This window comes from Nestor notabilis, unplaced genomic scaffold (assembly GCF_000696875.1).
Source record: "Nestor notabilis isolate BGI_N333 unplaced genomic scaffold, ASM69687v1 scaffold19490, whole genome shotgun sequence".
NCBI lineage: Eukaryota > Metazoa > Chordata > Aves > Psittaciformes > Psittacidae > Nestor > Nestor notabilis.
In genome coordinates this window covers 15384-35287 of record NW_009912674.1, presented here as the reverse complement: position 1 = coordinate 35287, position 19904 = coordinate 15384, and the positions used below count along the sequence as shown (strand labels likewise).

Sequence of the window (19904 nt, the reverse complement as noted above, 5' to 3'; positions counted from 1 at the left end):
CTTCAGCACCAGCTGTTTCATTGAACATATACACTGGGAGCAGGCTGGGCTGCCTGCTCACAAAGGCATAGCCACAAAATCATAGAATGGTCAGGATTGGAAAGGACCTTAAGATCAGCGAGTTCCAACCCTAGCTGAAGAAAATCTGGATCAGGCATTGAAGGGAGGCTGAAAGGGCAAGAGACCAAAGCAAGTGAACAAGTGCATTGGCAAGTTGGAGGTTTTGTGTTTTCATGTAAAAGAAGCCCCTCCCAGCTGTTGCTACCTGACAGAGCAAGTTGTTCTGTGGCTCAGTTCTGCAGAAGTAACTTCTGCTCTCTGGTTGCCTTGAGCAACCTGAAGATTTGGGAGAATAAATCTTATTTCCATCAAGGGATCTTTTATAGAAGAGAACAAGGTAGGAATTGTGGGTGGGAGCTGACCTCAAGACTAACTAAGCTTTCTGTTAACTGTTTGTCCAGGATGAGAAGTACCCCTGTAACTACTGTGGGAGAAGTACTGCAGGTCTGGGAGGAAGGTGGTATCATTTCTGTCCAGTAGCTCAAGTAACTCAAAAGGGAGAGGATGGAGCTGACTATTCAGTAGGTGGTTGATGCTGCTTCAGTGGTCTTAAATGTATCAGCATGTGCACATACTAGTCCTCAACTCTCTCAACTGGAAGCTTACTGTATAAACTTTAAAGGAAAACAGGACATAGTTAGCACACCTTGGGTTAAAAAATAAATATTAAGATGAGGCTCATTTTTAGGGACTACTGTTTCACTGTAAGAAATATTTCTACTGTTTTATTATGACTGTGCTTACTGTGTATAAACAGAAAGCTCTTAAATCCTATCCATATGCACCACCAGAGAGCACAGAGAATGTGTATGTGGGTTTCAGTCAGTAACTTACAGCTGTAATTGAACAGGTAAAATTGTGCTGGAAGTGATGCCTATAATGGCAATTGCATTTTTTTATAACAAATTTAAGTGAACAATATACCTAAGATTCATAGAAACATAGAATGGTTTGGGTTGGAAAGGACCTTAAGATCATCCAGTTCCAACCCCCCTGCCATGGGCAGGGATGCCTAACCCTAGAGCGTATCGCCCAAGGCTCTGTCGAGCCTGGCCTCGAACACTGCCAGGGATGGAGCATTCACAACTTCCTTGGGCAACCCATTCCAGTGCCTCACCACCCTCACAACAAAGAACTTCTTCCTTCTATCTAACCTGAACTTCCCCTGTTTAAGTTTGATCCCATTGCCCCTTGTCCTATCGCTACAGTCCCTGATGAATAGCCCTGCTCCAGCACTCTTGCAGGCCCCTTCAGGTACTGGAAGGCTGCTCTGAGGTCTCCACACAGGTTCTCTTATCCAGGCTGAACAGCCTCATCTTTCTCAGACGTACAGCTGAAATAGCTGTAATAGAAGTTGATTTTTCAAGTCAAAGCTAAACATGTTCTTTCAAGCTGTTCACAATTTCTTTTCCCATTAATGCAAGCTGTTCAAACAGTAAGATGTGTTAATAGGCATTTGTCCAACAGTCACAGCCATTTGAGTGTATTTATACATACACTGGAGGCTTGTCGGAGGAGATTAACTGTGGTATTAGACTAAGATATTCACATCTGAACCCAGGACAACTAGAAAGCCACTTAACCTGAACTAGAATAGATTCTCTAATGCAATGATGAACATGCTTCAAACAGACTAACCCTGAGAGGTCTCCCAAACAGAAAACTTTTTTTTTTTTTAAGTTAAACACCCTGCACTTTGATCCCACAGGCAAGGCATGATTGCATCACCTTGCTGAATGGTCGAGCAAGGTTTCTGCACAGACCTGCATTGCGCTTTTGCTCTGAATTATTATGCCATTGACATCACTGCTGGCCCAGCAGGGTTGATGCTATAAAAATTAAATGTTATTTTGTATTATTAGAGGAGTTGATTAGTATTTTCTTCAAGTTTACAAAGCTGATTCCTCATCATTGGAGAATCTGTTCACTTAAGTGTGAAGTTAGATTTAAGTAAAGTTGCTTTGCTGCATAAAAACGATTCTGCTAGATGGGGCTGTTATCTGGCTAATCCAATTTCCTGGCTATGAGACTGGTGAAGCTACAAGTGAGAAACAAGTTCTTGTTGACATTCCTATGTGGATGTAACAGCCTAGCAGCCAGCGTCTCAGGATATCAAAGAGCAAGTAATAAACTGTCTCACAAACTGGCAAAGCCAGAAACTGTAAGCAAGGAGCTACCTTTTAAGTTCACCTGCTCATATTGCCATAATAAACTTTTGACACATTGGACATTTGACTACTTTTAGGAAAAATGCCCTCTACTCCTATTTATGAAGTAGTTTGGTGTACAAATGCTAAATGCTGTATGTGGATGATAAGCTTGAGCTGATGGCCTGAGTCTGCAACTACTGGGCATAAACCAGTTTCAAGTCACACAGAGAAATCTTGCAATGATGTAGCTTGTTTGCTTCTTATTCATTCAGCAGGTACCTCTGCAAAAACCATTTCCACCCCACATTCTCTCTGGGAGTTAGACTTACTGTTTGGAGCCTCTCCACATGATCCATTCAAAAATATTAGCCTGATATTAGGTTTTCTCTCTAGGGGGGTGGTTGCCATCTGTGGTGTCCTGCTGTGGTCAAGATTTGCCTAACGGTCTTCCTGTGTCATCCACCTGTATTGCATGGAATAACAAAGTGCTATTTATGCTGCTGTTCAAGTCCAGGATGCCTAGAGCTGCTCTAGGGCCCATGAGTTTCTGACCCTCTTGCCTCCCCAGGGCCTGGTGCTGGTGGCAGGGAGGAAGCCCAGACATGTTCTCAACTTCACTGGATTCCAGCACAAGGATGCTAAGCTGCCTTTTTGCTTGGTGGACCTCCCTTCTGGCTATTTGTACTGCTCTACCTGCTCCCTTCTGGTCTCACAGAGCTGCAGTCTTTTGGAACTCTTTTAGTCTGGCTCCTTGAACACTCTCCTTAAATGACAGTGCACTTTTCATTGACCTTTTCCAACCTGTAGGACTACAGAGTGAATGTACATTCCCATCCTCTATACCTCACGAAAACTTCAGTAGATCTGTCAAATACGTATGAGTCCCAACTGTGCTACACAAACCAGCTAAGCTGATCGTTTCATTTTCAATGCCATCAGTTCCTAGAAAAGGAGAGCTAACTTAGTCAAAATGTTAGTTAAGTTTGCAATACTGTTGCAAAAAATGACAGAATCACTGAATAAAAAATAAAGAAAATTACCTGAATTAAACCGAAATACTACTGACAATACCTGAGGACAGCTTAGGAACAACTCACTAATCTCTTCTGACACAAGACGACCCTAAACTGAAAAAACCTCAGAGATTTGATCCACTCTGAATATAGTTCTGTAGCTTTAAAGTCAAAAAACCCAAGCTTTTATCTGCATGGCTTGTGCTCATGAAGCTACATTTGCTGATCCATAGCTACAAAACATTTGGCTTGGACAAAATCACTGGGTAAGACCCTTGAATTCAAGCATGGCATTCCATGCTGCCACAAATCCAAGCCAGTAAGTGCTTTTCAGAAAGCAGATAATGAGGAAAACCACTAATGCCAGTGAAGCTGTACCACTGGCACCTCCTGGTGACCCTGGGGTGCTGGGGTACAGGTTTATTGCAGGACATCTTGCCCTTGTTTGTTAATACTGTATATAGCAAGGACTCCCTCTGCTACCTGGTCAGCAGCTTCTGTGGACCAAATTCTCAGACAGCCTTGCTGGACTCTGAAGGGGCAGTACTATTAATCTGCTCTTCACAACCAGTCCCCAGAAAAAAATCCAATAACAAATCCTGGAAAAGTAGTCAGTTTGGGTCCTTGTTCAAAGTTCTTCCTCCCTTGCCTATTTTTAAACAACTATCTTGCTCCCTGAGACACTAATGAGGCTTTAAACATCAATCCGATACTTAGTGATCCTGTTCATCTTCTTACTTTGGAATTGTTTTTAGCATTGGATAGTCTTTTAAGTGCAGTAAGTCATTTGGCCACTGCTGCAAAATCCTCAAATGTCAAACACATAGGAGGCTTTAAAATCAATTCACATATGCCACAGGTTCTCAACATGCCCTCCTGTTTATTACTAATCTCACACTAGGAATGGCCTTTGAATACATCATTCTTAGGCACTCATATTAAGGGAAGGTTGTCTGTATCGGTGAGTCAACTCAACAGCATTTTGAAGACCAATGAAAAGTAATATGCCCACTATATTAGCAAACTTCTTAATAAGGATGGTGGAGCATGGTATTTAAGTCATACTAGGCTGTTATTAAAAAAAAAAAGCCCGTATAGGTTCAAAATGCATTTTTTTATGGCTGAACTTCAACTTTTTTAGTTTTTATAGAGGGATAATTGAGGAAGGACAAAAAGTCCCAAACTAGGAACACACACCCCTTCAGCTCTAAATCAAAATACAAGTGCTTACAAAGCAAAGCCCAAGGTAGACTGTGTACTCTCTATTTGTACTACACTTGAGGAGTCCATTCTGCTCAAAGGAGTCATGGCACAGGATGAAATCCGTGCAGTCTTGCAGCTGTAGGTATGTGGTTCAACACTTTACCTCAACGTTTACAGGAGCCACAGGCAGATTTCCTGCTTTTATTGAAACTACTTGGCAGTTACGGGGTATCCAGATGAACTAGAATTTTTTGAAGTAGTAACAAGAAGTATGGAAGGAAGGGAAACCAATTTATTTTAGAAAGAAGCAGCCCAACAGACCATTTTCAAACTAACTTTGTAAACAACAGGACCTGAAATGGTGTGCAAGATCCAGAATGCGTGGAAGAACTACTTAAAGCAATCAGCAGTGCCCTGTCGCCAGTGTCACTCTCAGCACGCAGGCATTGAAAATGTGTGCTTAGTGAATGAGTCTGTATTTTCATGTGCTTCTACTCCTCTGTATGTCTCACCCATTTCAAAGTTAAAAACTGTGTCATGGTTCCAGGCCAGAGTGACAAAACTGTAAGACCTTTTATTATTAATCTTTTAAAAATATAACTTAAACACAGTGTACATACATGAAAGTAATCCCTAACGTACATGGCGTCTTCCCTTTGATAGCTGTTTCTCCTTTTCCTTTGCTTTCTCTGTCTTCACTTCATGAGTTCTGATCATTGGTGACATGGCTGAAAATAGCAGCAAGAACAGATTACCTGACCACCACCTTATGTTAGAATGATTGAGGCCTCAGGTGCAGACACCTGAAGCTTTCCAGTATCCTCTCAAATGTTACACTGCACTTACTAAGCCCTCACAAATGCAGCTTTAGTTTGTAATTCTTTATATGCACGGCCTTAACAGAAAAGATAAAGCTGGTTCTAAACAGGCTCCACCTCGTCTGCTTTGTGAAGCCAAAGCAGCAAATGCTGGAGTAGAGGTGAACTACCATTGATTTCAGAATTTCTCTTATTGGATGGTGTGAAATTAATACTTAATTAAATTATTAAATCAAATTATTAATTATCAACAATTGTAGACTTAAATAATTTAATTAAATTAGTAGTTCATGGAAACAAATTTACTTTTATATGGTAACTCTTGATACGTTACAGATAGGAATATATACTATTATGTGGATATAAAACCAGGCAAACTGAATATGTTAATGGATGGCAAAGAATAAAAATGAGAATGCTTACCTTACACTTTAAATGAACAATTTGATTAGTTTTCCTTAAATCAGATCACTTGTATGTCCCTGACACATGTGCCCTGTATGATGTGAGAAATAATAATTTCCCAAATCTATGCAGCAAGACTTAAAGGGCCAAAAGGGAAGCAAGTGGAATGTGAAATAAGAAAAAGTGCAGAAAAAAGAAATTCCATCTCACTTGGCCTCCTACCATCATGGGAGTTCGTGAGCACTTTACTAGTGACTTCCAAGGAAGCAAGAGGAAAACTTGTAAAGTTCTCCATCATCACTGCAGTCATCTCAGATTTTAAAAACTGAGGAAGAAAGAATATGCCTCTGCGGCCACTGCTGGGAAACTGTATTTTCGGAGTCGACTGCTGTCAGATTATCCTTCAGTTTCCATGAAAGAGTCATCAGCTTGTTAAAAATTTCATTTAACTGGACATGACAGCACCCCTCACCAGCTGCCGTGTTTGAAATGTTAAGGATCTTGAAGCTTATTAGAGCTAAGGGGCTAAACAACAGTGCATTGCAGAGTTAATCCAATTCTCCTAGCAGCAGGATAATATAGAAATGGGTACTGCTAGTAAACCAGGCACATCTAAAATGACCTCATGCAAAAACACAGGTAGTGCTTTGGCAGGTAACAAGAACAGTTTCTGCAGAGCGCGTATTTTAAATAAAGTAGGAATACTTTTGGTAAATTCTGGTACCTTGGTTTTTTATCTTTAACAGTCCCATTGGGTTCTGCAGGCTTTCCATCTTGTTCTGTGGCCTCCTAGGTGTATCCTCACTATTTTTCATGGGCTGAGAAGCTAGTGAGAAATTATTCATCAATATGTTATCATAGATAAAAAAAAAAAGTCATTATAAATTATTTAAATAAGCTGTCTGATGTTCTTAGAAAATAAAATTGCAAACAATAAAACTTCCAGTAGCAAAGAAAATGAGTAAGAAGTGAAGATTATGAACAGAAATTTATACTTGGCAAGATTTCTGTTTAAGTGACAATGCAAACACATTTCTATTTTGCCTATAAATGTCCCCATTTGGGGAATGGAGAGCAAGTGTTTTATGTTACTAAATCAGTATTTATGCCCACAACTTCTAAGTCCCTCTTTGCCAGTAAAACTGCAAGGAGAGCAGTACTGTCAGTTCCATTTTACAGATGGAAAACTAAGGTGTTGAAAGATGTAACTGACTGAAGCCAGACATAAAACCAGAAAAGCTAAGTCTTTGAGAATTCAGACCAGTGCAAAATTCAAAAGCCACTGCGCCTGTCTGACTGAACACTAACACCCACAGACTGACAAGGTGACACCCATACCATAAGAACAACTACAGTTTCCCACCCTTGAAGCCTTTTCTGAACAGAACTTGGACTGTTTCATTTTTGCTACTGTCACCAATTCTCAAATAAAAAGAGGGGAAAAAAACCAAGCCAAACCCCAAATGAGCCAGAGATGGAGGTAACTGGCTGACCAGATTAACAAACAAGACAAAAAAACCTCACTCATGTTGCCAGTTCAGCACTTTGATGGGGAAATGCCACACACATTTGTGCTCGTGTTTACCAACAGGCATTTCTTAGTTGTGAAACATGCGTTAAAAATACAGATCAGCTAATAAACATGCACTTCATCTTCTCACAGCCAGGCAGCTGGGGAAGCAAAAGTCAATGAGCAGCAATGTTAAAGGTTTTAGTCCGGGTGACTGCTCAGCCCAGCTGTTTTAGAGATAAGTTTCTGATGTTCCAAGAATGCAAAAGATAAAGTGACTGAGAAGTCTGCATTAATAAGATAACAACACAATACAGACATGCTAAAGTTAAGTTGGAACTACAAAAAAAATGCCACCTGAGAAGCAGGAAATGTTAGTCCTTTTGAGCTCCTTGGAGCCATGGTTAGATTTCTGCCTGTAACAGCACTAGCTTAGAGCTAGGTGCACAGCATCTCTATTACTCTCCTACCTGCAGTGCTTATATGTCTGTATTTTCAGACCTTGAAAAATAGAGAAACGTAGTGTTTCAAGTATGAATGTAAGTATTATATGAAAATTTAGTTTTTCCTATTGCATCTACTCATTTTGGGGTCTTTCTGCCACTTCAATGTAATAAAGCAGCCCTGACAGCCTGGCTCCCTGGCAAGTCATTAATAGACATTAACAGACCCCGAAAATGTTCTTCATCCTCACACCTATTCTGTGAGGCAGGAAAGCTTATTTTTATCACTTAAGAGCTACACAGACACAATCTTACATCAGTATTTTCAGTAAACCCTAAGACTTTTCTATATGTGCTACAGGAACCACAACAGCTATGACAAATATTAGTATTAGGCAACTGTTTTGCCTGTTACTGCAAACATTGATGTTAAGCATCTCTACATTATTTATCCAACTAAAGCAATTTACCAGTGCTGTATGGAATTTCTCTTCTCTTTGTATAGTACATTCATTAGCTGCTACATTTTACTTCCAATTAATTTATCACAGAAGAAACTTTCTTTTTGAACAGAACTGAGACAGGCAGCCTGATGTAAGCAAGAACAGGCCACTTGTATGCAAGTGGGCCAGAGCTGCTAAAGCAGTGCTTTAAAATGAACCTTCAGTACATTATGTTTCAATAAATTTGCATACTGTAATTGCACTTCTGGAACCACAAATGGAAGATTAATCCCGTGTGAGCCCTGTACACTTGAGAATCATTAGTGTTCGAGTTCAGCAACATGGATGGATTCTGTAAGCGACGTATTACAAAGGTACATGAAAAAGCAATGCAGTGTGAAGTACAGATACCATAATCATAAACTGTAAGAGACTAGTGACTGACGGTGGGATTCCCCTGGTTTCTACAGAATGGCTGAATTTAACATACAGTTTGTAACTCACTCATTGTACTGGCTGGGAAGAGACACAGCCAAGCTCTCTGGATCAGGAAATGGGACTGGACTTACTTATCTGGGGGACTGCAGCTGCACCCTCTGGACAGCTGACCTTCTGTGCAGATGGTCTGTGCTGTGGTGAGGCACTGGAGCCAGCTGCAAGGTCATCGGGTGGAGCAGTTAACAACAAGTGTACTGGAGACTTTTCTCTGTGTCTCCGCTCCCGAGACATCTTCTTGGGGGCAGATGTATAGTGAGAAGCTGGTGAGAAGATGGACGCACCTCCTAAGAAATATCCAAGCAAAAAGCAGTGAGCACATACCTCAAAAGAAACCCGCATTCAAGCTTTGATGTTATCTCTGTAACAGTTACGGGGTTGAGGTCCCTCCATCACTGCATTCTTTCATGCTTTCATTCCTTGTTAGTAGCCAAGGTAGCAGGAGACTATAGCCTCTTCGCAAAATGCTTGTTTCTCTTAAAGTGATTATTGTGTGAAGAACAGCCAGTAAAACTGCCTAGAAGAAAGTAGCACCTACTTTTTCTGCTGTGTCTGTTGGGAGTATCCTAGTTGCTAAATCCCAACAATCCCTGTATGTTACTGCTAACTTGGATCTTGCAACTTAGGTATAAGAAGCAGAAAAAAAAAATGCTGCTTACATAGCTCTGCCATTTCCCTCCTTTCCAACAACTGACTGATATGCTTTGAATTCCTGGCAGAAAAGGAGTCATAAGGAAAAGAGACAAGATACACATAGAAATATGCAACCAACAGATTACGTGACATATTTTCATATGCTGGCACACTGTGTGCGTGTAATAATAAAAAAGAGGTTGTATGTAACTAATAAGGGGGATATTTACTACAGTTTTTCCCTTTTTCTTCCCATAGCCTGTTTCCTTACTCATAACACCCCTCCAGGGATATCTTGAAAATAATTTGGGGGGTTTCTAACAAACTCCCCTTGCTGAACTACATCTCAAGTCTTCTATGTAAAAAACACTACTTGCAGCTGCTTTGAAAGCTAGGAAAAATCCCTGGATGTTGAGTAGGTTTGCTAGAAGGCTGACAGTAACTACCCAGGAGATTAATACTCAAAAATATAAAAAGAGGACCTATAGTAGTTACTCCTCAGGACAAACAGAGGAGTTCTAGCCTATCCCTGGAGCACAGTGGCTTAAATAATAATAGAGAACAATTAAATATATGAGCATCTGCAGGAAAATTTCAGAGAAAATTCACAGAATGGATAATCAATGGGAAAAAAAAGAGAAGGTGGCTAAGTCTGGTATCTTCAAACCTTGATGCTCAAAGCTGTATCTTTCTACCTCTGCTTAGTTACCATATTTTAAGAGGTTCTGACCACCCAGTACTTGGAAGGAAATCAACAGAATTTGCAATGAAATGATTCCTCTCGAAAGTACATCTGTATTTAGATACCTGAATACAGAATTCAAGAGCCTAAATGTAGGCACCAAAAATGTGACAATATTATCCATAGTACACAAGACTATTGCTATTCATGAATAACTACCATGGAAGATAACCATTTTAGGTACAGTGATATCAACCTGCATGGACCGGGTTTGCAACAAAATACAGATTTTGCAGCAAGTTCAATAAAGACTTTGTAACAGAACCTGCTAGGAGGTATTTGGGTAATGACCTAAGAAAATATACTATATTTGGACTGTATTTTTTGTAATATTATTTAATGTTCCAGTTTGACATTGATATGGCACGTTCATCCTCAACTGCAGCCAGTGAAAACTTACCAAGAGATGTAAAGGGCAGGGTAACGTCTTGGGACTGAAGATCTGCTGTATGGAAGCATAAAGCATCCCTGCAAGCAAAATAATGGCAAAACTGGCATTCCAGAGGTATTATGCTATGTTTTGATAATACTAGCTAGCCAACACAGTGAGAATGTGAAGCTCCCCTATGTAATCTCCAGATCTTATACATGTAAAGTAAAAGCTAACGATGTAACGAAATTCCAGAGCTCTTTCTTAGAGGGATAAAAGTAACACTACAGCTTTGTTTTGCAATTCCCAGGAAGCTTTACCATTATAAATAAACCAATACAAACAAGCTCAGGGCTGACACTGTATTAAAGAAGCCTTAGAAACGGAATCTTAAATGAGTATTTTGAGAAGTAGGTTACTCAGCTGAGTGAAAGCACTTCTCACCGTCCACAAGTATCCTTCTCCATGCTGCTTTCAGTAGCAGAGTCTTTAGCTGCAGTTTCTCTGTACAGAAAAACACAACACTGTCAAAAACCCAGCAAAAGCCATGCCAGTAGGATTGCTACATTCACATTTTTAGAAGATAAGCTTGTTTCTTAAGCAGAGTACAATGGCAGCCACATTGTAATAGTGAAGAAAAGACATCATAAAATTGTTATATGACTCCACTAAAAGAAGTCTATTAGTACTAGAGGGAATTTAAGACTATTGAAGTAATGGATATCTCTGGGAAATAAACGACTAGATTCACAGTCATAAAGATGGAAAAAAGACAATAACTGCTTTAGACTACTAGTGCCACTGCAGTCTTCCTTCTGGTTACTCACACAACAATGCTTCTAATTAGCTTCTTCAGACCAGCCTCTTTTTAGCTCACATTTCACCTAATAGCACCAGATTACTACCATAACATAAATGCTTGCCTTTTCCAGGTTTGGACCTAAGTCTTTCCTCAGGCATTGTAAATTCTTAAGAGTACAGTGGTATTTGGTAAGATAATGGAAATGGATAATTAATTAAATTAAAAAAACCCCAAACAGCTAGACTCAAAAGTATGAGCATTGAGAGACACTTGGTAGTGTTCCAAAGAAGTAAAATCTTGCTGAATTTAATGTTGATCTTTTGCAGAACTGCTCCATTTCCACCAGGAGCTCTGCTATTCCATCTGTACCTACACCACCACCTGCCCTGCTAAGCATGCTTGAAGCACACAAAGTGCTATCTTTCTTTGTCATACTAAGCCTTCTTGCTCTTTGTCAGGCTTTTTGTGACAATCTCAGCTTTGGAATAGACAAAAAAGAATAAATCAAGTAAGAGTTTACAGCAAATGGCATCTGGTATTTGCCATCTTATATTCTGATATGGTAACTTTGGATACAGCACAACTTTGAACTAAGCACTGGGAACAAAAGAAAAAAAACAGTCATTGAGCTTTATCTCAGTTTTCATAGGAGACAATCAACAAAATCTTGTCTCTGCTGAAGCTACCTAGAAGCACATTGTTCCAGCTTTCCATATATCACTTGTATATCCTTTGGTAAAGGTCCTCTATTTAATTAATGAAGTATTTATTTAAAAGGAAGATTCTTAACTTCTACAGATTTCAGCAATGTCTTGTGGGTGTCACCACCATATTTTTCTTTTCAGAAAATGCCAATGTGATGAATGCCTTTTGGTAATCCTTCCCACTTATTCAACACTCATTTTGTAGTATATAAAAACACAGGCTTTGGAGATCAGGAACACAAGCCTGGCCAATGAATCTTACACACTGCTACTTCACTGAGCTACCTCAGAATTTTGATCTACAAGGAACTCGTAGTCTTCAGTAGAACATAGCACCAAACACAGCATCAAACCAAGAATACATAGGATATTGACCAATATGATTTTGTTCCAACAGTGTGTACGATGGGAGAAGTGTCATGGTTTAAATAAATTTGATTCTAATCGAAGTCCATTAATTATATTTTCCTTTATGGAGTATCTTTATGTTCTGGCTTAGACACATCAGAGTTTGTGCTGTATTGATTTCTCAGCTTCAGGTCATTATCAGTCGTTTAGTAACGACCTGCTACAACAACGAGAGGAAGGATATTTGCACACAGCAGAGGTAGAAGAAAGGAGTTCCGCATGAAAATAAAACTAGAAACACCAAAAAGTAAGCAATAAAGGCAAATGGTGTAGTAACCTTCTATTATGCTACCACCTAAAGCATCTGAGGAACCTCGCAAACAACTGAATCTTTGGAAGCTTTCAGGTTAACTCAAGCTAACTTGTAAACCATATTTTCTTGTAAAAAGGTTTGCTCCTGAGGCACACAAATAGCCAGATCCCAGTTTTAAAAGGCAATACAAGTACACAGCACATGACAGAAATAACACTCTTACATGGTTGCTAATGGTGATTTTCTCCCACCACTGCTGCCATCCTTGCCAAGATCCACAGAGGGAATATCATTGCCTGAGCTTGTTAATTCTTGAAAAATTCTCTTTAGATCCTGCAATGGTTCTTCCTTCAAAATTCCTGGCTTGGAAGACATCTGAAATAAAATTCAGTTACAAAGTAATTATAAAGGCGGTCTCTTTTTCAGTTCTTTCCTATACTCATCCAAAATCACATGTTTTCCCCCACTCTACTCTTGTCTTCCCAGTTAGAAACAGGGCAGATTTCTTGTCATTTTAGTTCAGAAGTGTTAGAGGATAGACTTGATTACGGGAAAACTGTAAAAATACTCTCTGAATATGACTGCACTCTTATCTGGAAGTTATCTGACAGCAATGTGTAAAGCAACTAAATACAACTGAGGAAGAACATGGCTAACATCGGCATTTTGAATAAATGTTGTAAAATGGTTATGACTACTGTTTCAAGGTCAAAAACACTAAAATAAGCCTTTCATTATGAAAGCTTCCCCCCCAGCCCTGTACAACCGTTACCTTTTTCAGTACGCAGCACCAGTAATCTTTGCTTATGTGACAACTCTGTTTGCTCCTTTCTGACCTGTGACCCCAGGTATTACTGTCTGGTACAAAAACACAGCTCTGAAGACTGAAATACTAGTTGTATCAAGGTGTTGTCTAGGCACTCATTTCTATCAGAGCTGAGCTGTCTGCAAATACAACCACTTCATTGTCACAGCTACGCTCTGAGATGAAGTGCAGTATTATTCTCACTTTACTGATCAGGACTCGAGGCAAAGGCCTGGTTCAAAGAATCCTTTATTGACAGTAAGAACTGGATTTTTCAGACTAGTCAGCACTTCTTATGTTCGAAGCACTGCTCCTACTGAGTTATGCTTCATCTGTGGATGGAACTGTCTAGAAACATTTTGGTAGCATTTTTTCATTGAAAAAAAAAATTACTTCCAATGGGAACACACTAGTTTCAACAGAGCTTATATGGAGAACAAGTCCTCAGCTTCATAACGGGTCAATGTGATACTGAGTCAGACCAAATCCATCTTTCCCAAACTCTGGCTAAGAAACCAGGCTATCGACCAGGTAGGGTCTCCTGTCTCAAGTGACAGAGCTGCTTCATTTTGTAAAATAACTAATCATGCAGGAACCAAGAAGATTCAAGTAAACCTTGAATCAAGTTCTCTTAAAACCTGCTAGGTTCTTGCCATGGTACTACATTAAAATCCTACTTTATCCTCAGAAGTTTACATCGATTAACTCAAAGTAAAGAGAATGGGAATACCTGATGCTGCAGGGAGTTTACAGAATTAACTCTCCTTTGTTCCTTGATGTAAATGTTTGTCACCACATCAGAAAGTAAAACAGAAAACATTATTGAAAAATACCTGCAGTAGGTTGTAGTCTCCTACAGATTTTGACGTAAAAATTAATGAAAAAACCTCTACCAATTTCTATTGGAGATACATCAGGTCCCTTTTGTAGAATGAGATAAAATCTATACAGAAAATACCAAGACTGTATTTTTTCATAAGAGATTTGAATTGATCTATTCTGTAATGAAAAACCAGAACGCTAGCATCTAAAGATGTACAAAAACAAAAGAAAGGAAGAACAGTGATGTGTCTTTTAGGATAAAACTGGTCATAGTGAAAGCCAGCTTGGAGAAAGATTTAAGTATTAAAACCTACTAAGGTGAATTTGATGGTGAAATTTATCAGAAATACCAGTCTGTTTTCATTGCCAAATGTAAGAGATTTAAGCAAGTAAAGTACTAGCAAAAAGAAAAAAAAAAGTGAAGACCAAACTGCTTATAGATCAACACCTTCAATTTTAATAGGTCATAAATGTTACTGGTGATAGAGGTAAGATAAACTCCTATTATAATCTACAGATTTTTTTATTGTCTGGATGGTTTTTACATATAAAAATACAAAAAGAAAGAAAATCTGAAAGGCCCTAGCATACAAGAAGCTACAGAAAATTATTTCATCTTTGGTGTTAAGAATTCACTCTTAGACAGTCCTGCTGGATACTCTCCCATTTATCAGTCACATGTTATTTCTGCTCTTTGGAACATCCCTGTTTCCTGTGCGGTTTCCCATTTTGGACAGGTACTCACTTGAGTGACACAGCTGGCCAAGTTCAGGGAAGGTGGCATGACCGCTGAGTGGAGATGGGAAAGGGGCACCATGTGCCGCAGCTTGCCTGAAGGAAAAGCTGCCAAGTAGCCTCGGCCCTGCAGCGCCTGTGGAAAAACATGAGCCAGGCAGAATAAGCAAGTATAGCTAAGCAGAATAAATGGGTATAGACATCATGCCCTCTGTAACAGGGCATCTCTTAGACAAATACCTTATAATACGCACCACTCATTTCTTGAACACTGTCTAAGAGTGAATTCTTAACACCAAGTGTTCTTTCATTTGAGTAACAGATTCCCCACCTTTGACACTGTTCATATGAAGTACTTACTGTATCACTGATGTAGAGTGGTATTTTGAAAATAACATTTTGTTTCTCACTCAAAACTAGCCATTGGGTTGGGTAACTAAAACTAGCAATTGGGTTGGGTAACTAAAATTAATAGTAATTCTGTTCCAAGTGTACCATTCATTTATAGCAGTAGTTTCATTGCAGCCTTAATAGTCTATAGTTAGAAGTAAGGCAAAGGTAAATAATATTCTCTATTAAACTCATTAGTAAAGGTAGAGATTGGACTGAATCTATTGGGCAATAAAAGTTCTGGGCTCTATGAGAGAGATACTGGCTTTTCATTAGTGCATGATTTTCCCTATACCCCATCTTTCACTATTGCTCTATAGCTTGACAGATGACAATTCCAAGTCTTCCTTTTTCTGTCCCAGATGCCTCGTGACTGTATTTCCTTTCTCCCTGCTAACATCTCTCCTGGCTTCTTAAACATGACTTTTTTTTGTGCTGCCTAACTAACTAGCATAAACAAATTCTCAGAGCCCTTGTATCCAGCCTTTATGTAGCTTTATGGTTGCTGGGTTTACTTCAGGCCTGAAGAAGGATGTGGGTGCCCCAAAGCTTGTTAGTGCTTTCTAGCTCTAACAGTTAACACTAGTAAAAGACATCCCTACAGACCTCTCCAATTCATTTTCCATCATAATGCCATTAACATTTCTAGCTTTTATTTGCCTAAGGCTGCAAGAAAATGATGAAGTGTCACTGAAACCAAAGCTTAGCATCTGAAGCATACGATCCAGTATTCCTGTAGCTATTGATTTCTTTTGGTGCCCTTACTGTACATAGCACTTCAAAGTAACTGAAATTATGGACATTGCTTGTGCAACAACCAGAGAATCACAGAATCACAGAATAGTTTGGGCTATAAAGGACCTTAAGATCATCCAGTTCCAAAGTTCCAACCCCCTGACATGGGCAGGGATGCCTCACCCTAGACCACGTTACCCCAGGCTCTGTCCAGCCTGGCTTTGAACACTGCCAGGGATGGAGCATTTACCCCTTCTTTGGGCAACCTGTTCCAGTGCCTCACCACCTGCACAGTAAACAACTTCTTCCTTATATCTAACCTGGACTTCCCCTGTTTAAGTTTAAACCCGTTACCCCTTGTCCTATTGCTACAGTCCCTGATGAACATGTAAAAAGAGGATTCAGAACACAAGCTTTTTAGAGCACTTAGCAATAAATAGGGTTAAACCTGAAGTTAAGGACACAAAGCAAATGCATCTAAGTTTATACCCGTGCTTCTCAGTAACATACTTACTTTTACATTGAAGGTATGCTGCAGTCTGAAGCGCATTACTTCTTGTTCCTGACACTGGATTATGCACTGATATTCTGCAAACTGCAGTGATGCCTGTAAGAGAGGAAAAAAGAGGCATTAATTTTGCTAACTTTCTGTGGATTACAGTCTTTCCTGTTTTCTTTCTGATAAAGAAACAAGGTACACATAGAGATGCTGTATTTATCTACTGCTATCAGTACAGAAATATTGCAATATGACCAGATGCCCTTCTTGAGACTTACAAAAGCAACTCACCTGTTATATGATCCCATTAGTCATAATATGCACACCATGATATCACAGAAGGGAGCTAATCCTTTCAGGGACAGTCCTAGACCTATTGAACACCTCTGGGATTAGGAAATTCAACTGTGCTAATGTGGCAAAACTCAAGATTTTAAAATGCATGGCTGATAACTTTGTTGATATGTCTTGTTGTTATATACTCTTTCCTCTTTACAAGTTTACCCTGAAAAGGTATGAAAAGATCTAATTATGGAGCTATTTTTCACAGAGGGCTTATCAGGATAGAAAGAAGAGAGGAAACCCTAGGCCAAAGCACAAAAAGAGAGAGAGAAAGAGCATGAACAAGTGTGCTGAATCAGGGTGTGCCAATGGTTGATTTCAGTGGAGCCCCTGTTATACTGAGTAATTGTCCCTCTCTCCACAGAAAGGAGTTTCTTTGTGCTAAAGAGCCAGAGGCAGGTCTAGAAGGTCAATCTAATCTGATTTAAATTCCCTGCAGCTTTTATTTCCCTAAAATAGTAAGCAGTAAATCAAGAATTCTCTTTAAGAAAACAGAAGACTCTTACCAATAAAAAAACCCAAAAGACAGTCTTAACTACAGATGTTTCTTCAGGTAAGTATCTTACACTACCTGTGAACAGGACATACTAAATACAACCTAGGTAAGAAGAGGTCAGACATTTTCTCTTCCCAAATGACTGTAAAGGAAGGTCTCACTGAAAGCACCTTAAATTACCTTATCAAGAGCTGTCTCCATCTTGGATATTTTTTCTTTCAGACGTTTGTCTTGTGATCGCAGGATCTCCAGTTCCCCAGCAATCCTGGTATTTTCTGCTGTAATATAGCTCAATTCTTGACCTAGTTTACTATTTTTTAATCTGAGGTAAAGCTTCTCCTGAATTTAAGATGAGGACAACAAAGTAGTCAAAAATTTTTAGCTATCTACATTATACATATGTGTTTTCTGCATTTTTTTTTCTCATTTACAGATCTGAATCAATCCTTTCAGAAGTTTAGCTATTGCATCTTACAGAAAGATGAGGTTTTGCAGCAAGAAGATAGCTTTAGAAAGAAACATACAATTGGACTGGTCACAATGACATAACATCTTGGATTTTAGATCCATTCAGAAGACTACAGAATGCATTAGTTGACATTTTTAAAAAGAATGTATACATAAAAGCCTGCTTCTCATTGAAACTAGTACTGTTCTTTTGCAGAGAATAACTATAAATTAAAACCAGTCTTTATGCAGAAGGCTTATTTATGTAAAGGAGATATTCCCTCATATATGTTAGGGGGAGGACAGGGAAGGTGCCCATTACATCACGTAAAATTCTCCTTGGTCCTTCTTGGGACAATTGTGCTTTGGGCCATGCATTTCTCCAAATAAAAATTTCTCTAAATACAGTTAAATACTTCTACAGGGAGCTCTTGTGACCTTAGCTGCATTTGTCATTGCCTCTTCCAAGAATTTTATCTTGCTCTGTAATACATCCATTTGCCCTCTCTTGGCTGTGATCTGCTTCTGCATTCCTACTGCAACTTTCATAGCTGTAGAAGACAAAGTTCATTCAATGAACAATATTGATTAAGCATTCTGTCAAAAGACTCTGGAAGTTGGTTATCAGCAATATGTTAGAATAAGTAAGTTGAACCAGGATTCCATAGTCACTTATGTGTGCAAACCACCCATTACCATTAGCTGGAGTTTTGTTCATGGTAGTGGCACTAGACCCATCACACTCACAAGATGAAAAGAGAGCATTCCCTGGAAATAGGCACAAAGACCATCTGAGGAAACTCAACTTATCGTTTAAGTTTTACAGTATGTAATAAAAGGTTAAATAAAAGTATGTTGTCATCTGCAGTACCAATTATTTATTTCACAAAACATCTGGAATATTATTATAGCATATATAGGATCAATACTTCGAAAAATCCTCTTGTTAAAAATAAAAATGTATGTGATTCGGGGGAAATTCAATCCATAATTACCATTGCCATCAGATCCTTCCATAGTCTTTAGAGCAGTCCTGGTCTGTTCCAGCTCCGATTGCACAGATTTTAACTGCATTTTCAGTCTGCTTGCAGTATTTTCCATCTCCTTGATTTTATCCTGGTAGTCCCTCTTCAAATCTTCAAATCCCTCTGGTGAGAGTAAGATTGAAATTATAGTGACAAAAAATTAGCATTCTTCTAGCCAAGATTACTGATCTCTCACCTACTCTCTTAAAAGGAGTATGAGACATGCAGATAGCTAAGACATAAAGCAAATAACTAACAAATGCACAACTAGCAGTTCACTGTCCTGCATGTCACCAAAAGATTCTGTTTCACCAGTAACAAATGTGTTCTTTGGTTGCTCACCAAAGCAACAGTTCAAGAAAGTGATACAAACCCATGTTTCTGAGTTCTGCTGCTAGACCCAACTGTATACAATGAAAGCTAAGGATATTGGTGAAAGACAGCATTTTGCCCTGGTCATTCTCTTCTCCAGCCACACTTTTAACCAGACTAAGGACTGAACTGATCTAATTTGTCAAGCATTCCCCTGCAACTCTGCTTCTCAGCTCTGTTCCCCTTATCTCTCTGCAAGTCCTCTTATGTCACCCACACCACTACAAGTCAGCCAGCTGTGAGCTCAGACTCTATCAACAGCTTGGCCTTAATTTCTCTGCGGTCATTCATTCCAATAAGCCTTTCCTAAAGCTCATTCACCCTGATAGTACTGTACAAACCTAAGGCAGACACACAGGCTCTGTTTAATTCTTACAAAACTTAGTAAATTTAGAACTGAGGACATACATGTTCCCAACAGGAATTGTATGAGAGTACAGGGGTACGTAGAGAGCAAAGCATGGGAACAGTATCATCTGGGTGGCTGCAGTGCAGATTTAATAGAGGATCCCCCTGTATTTGGGTGGTTGGCGTAGTTCCAGATCCTACTTTTGATTTTTTTTTTTAAATATTATCTTGATCTGCTTCACCTCACCTTAGTTGTGAAAACAGTGGAGTCATAACATAAAAACTTCTAAATAACATTGTAGCAAACCTACAACAAGACAGAAACAAAGTTCCACTGTAATTTGACCACAGACAGTTAACAGGATCCCCTAGTGCTCTTTAATAACACTCACAAAAAAGCAGTGAAGTTTCTATTCTGTGATTTACTACATCTGCT

The 19904-nt window shown here is 39.2% G+C and overlaps 1 protein-coding gene across 1 annotated transcript in view; it reads right to left on the bottom strand.

Moving 5' to 3' along the window:
* Positions 1 to 3054: 3054 nt before the first annotated feature.
* CCDC158 (coiled-coil domain containing 158) overlaps positions 3055 to 19904 on the bottom strand; it is a 30714-nt gene continuing 13864 nt past the window's right edge. The window contains 10 exon segments of the mRNA XM_010020647.1: positions 3055 to 3152; positions 8615 to 8827; positions 10316 to 10383; positions 10730 to 10789; positions 12676 to 12827; positions 14825 to 14950; positions 16454 to 16546; positions 17457 to 17615; positions 18162 to 18274; positions 18719 to 18871. Coding sequence (XP_010018949.1) covers positions 3055 to 3152; positions 8615 to 8827; positions 10316 to 10383; positions 10730 to 10789; positions 12676 to 12827; positions 14825 to 14950; positions 16454 to 16546; positions 17457 to 17615; positions 18162 to 18274; positions 18719 to 18871 — 1235 coding nt within the window.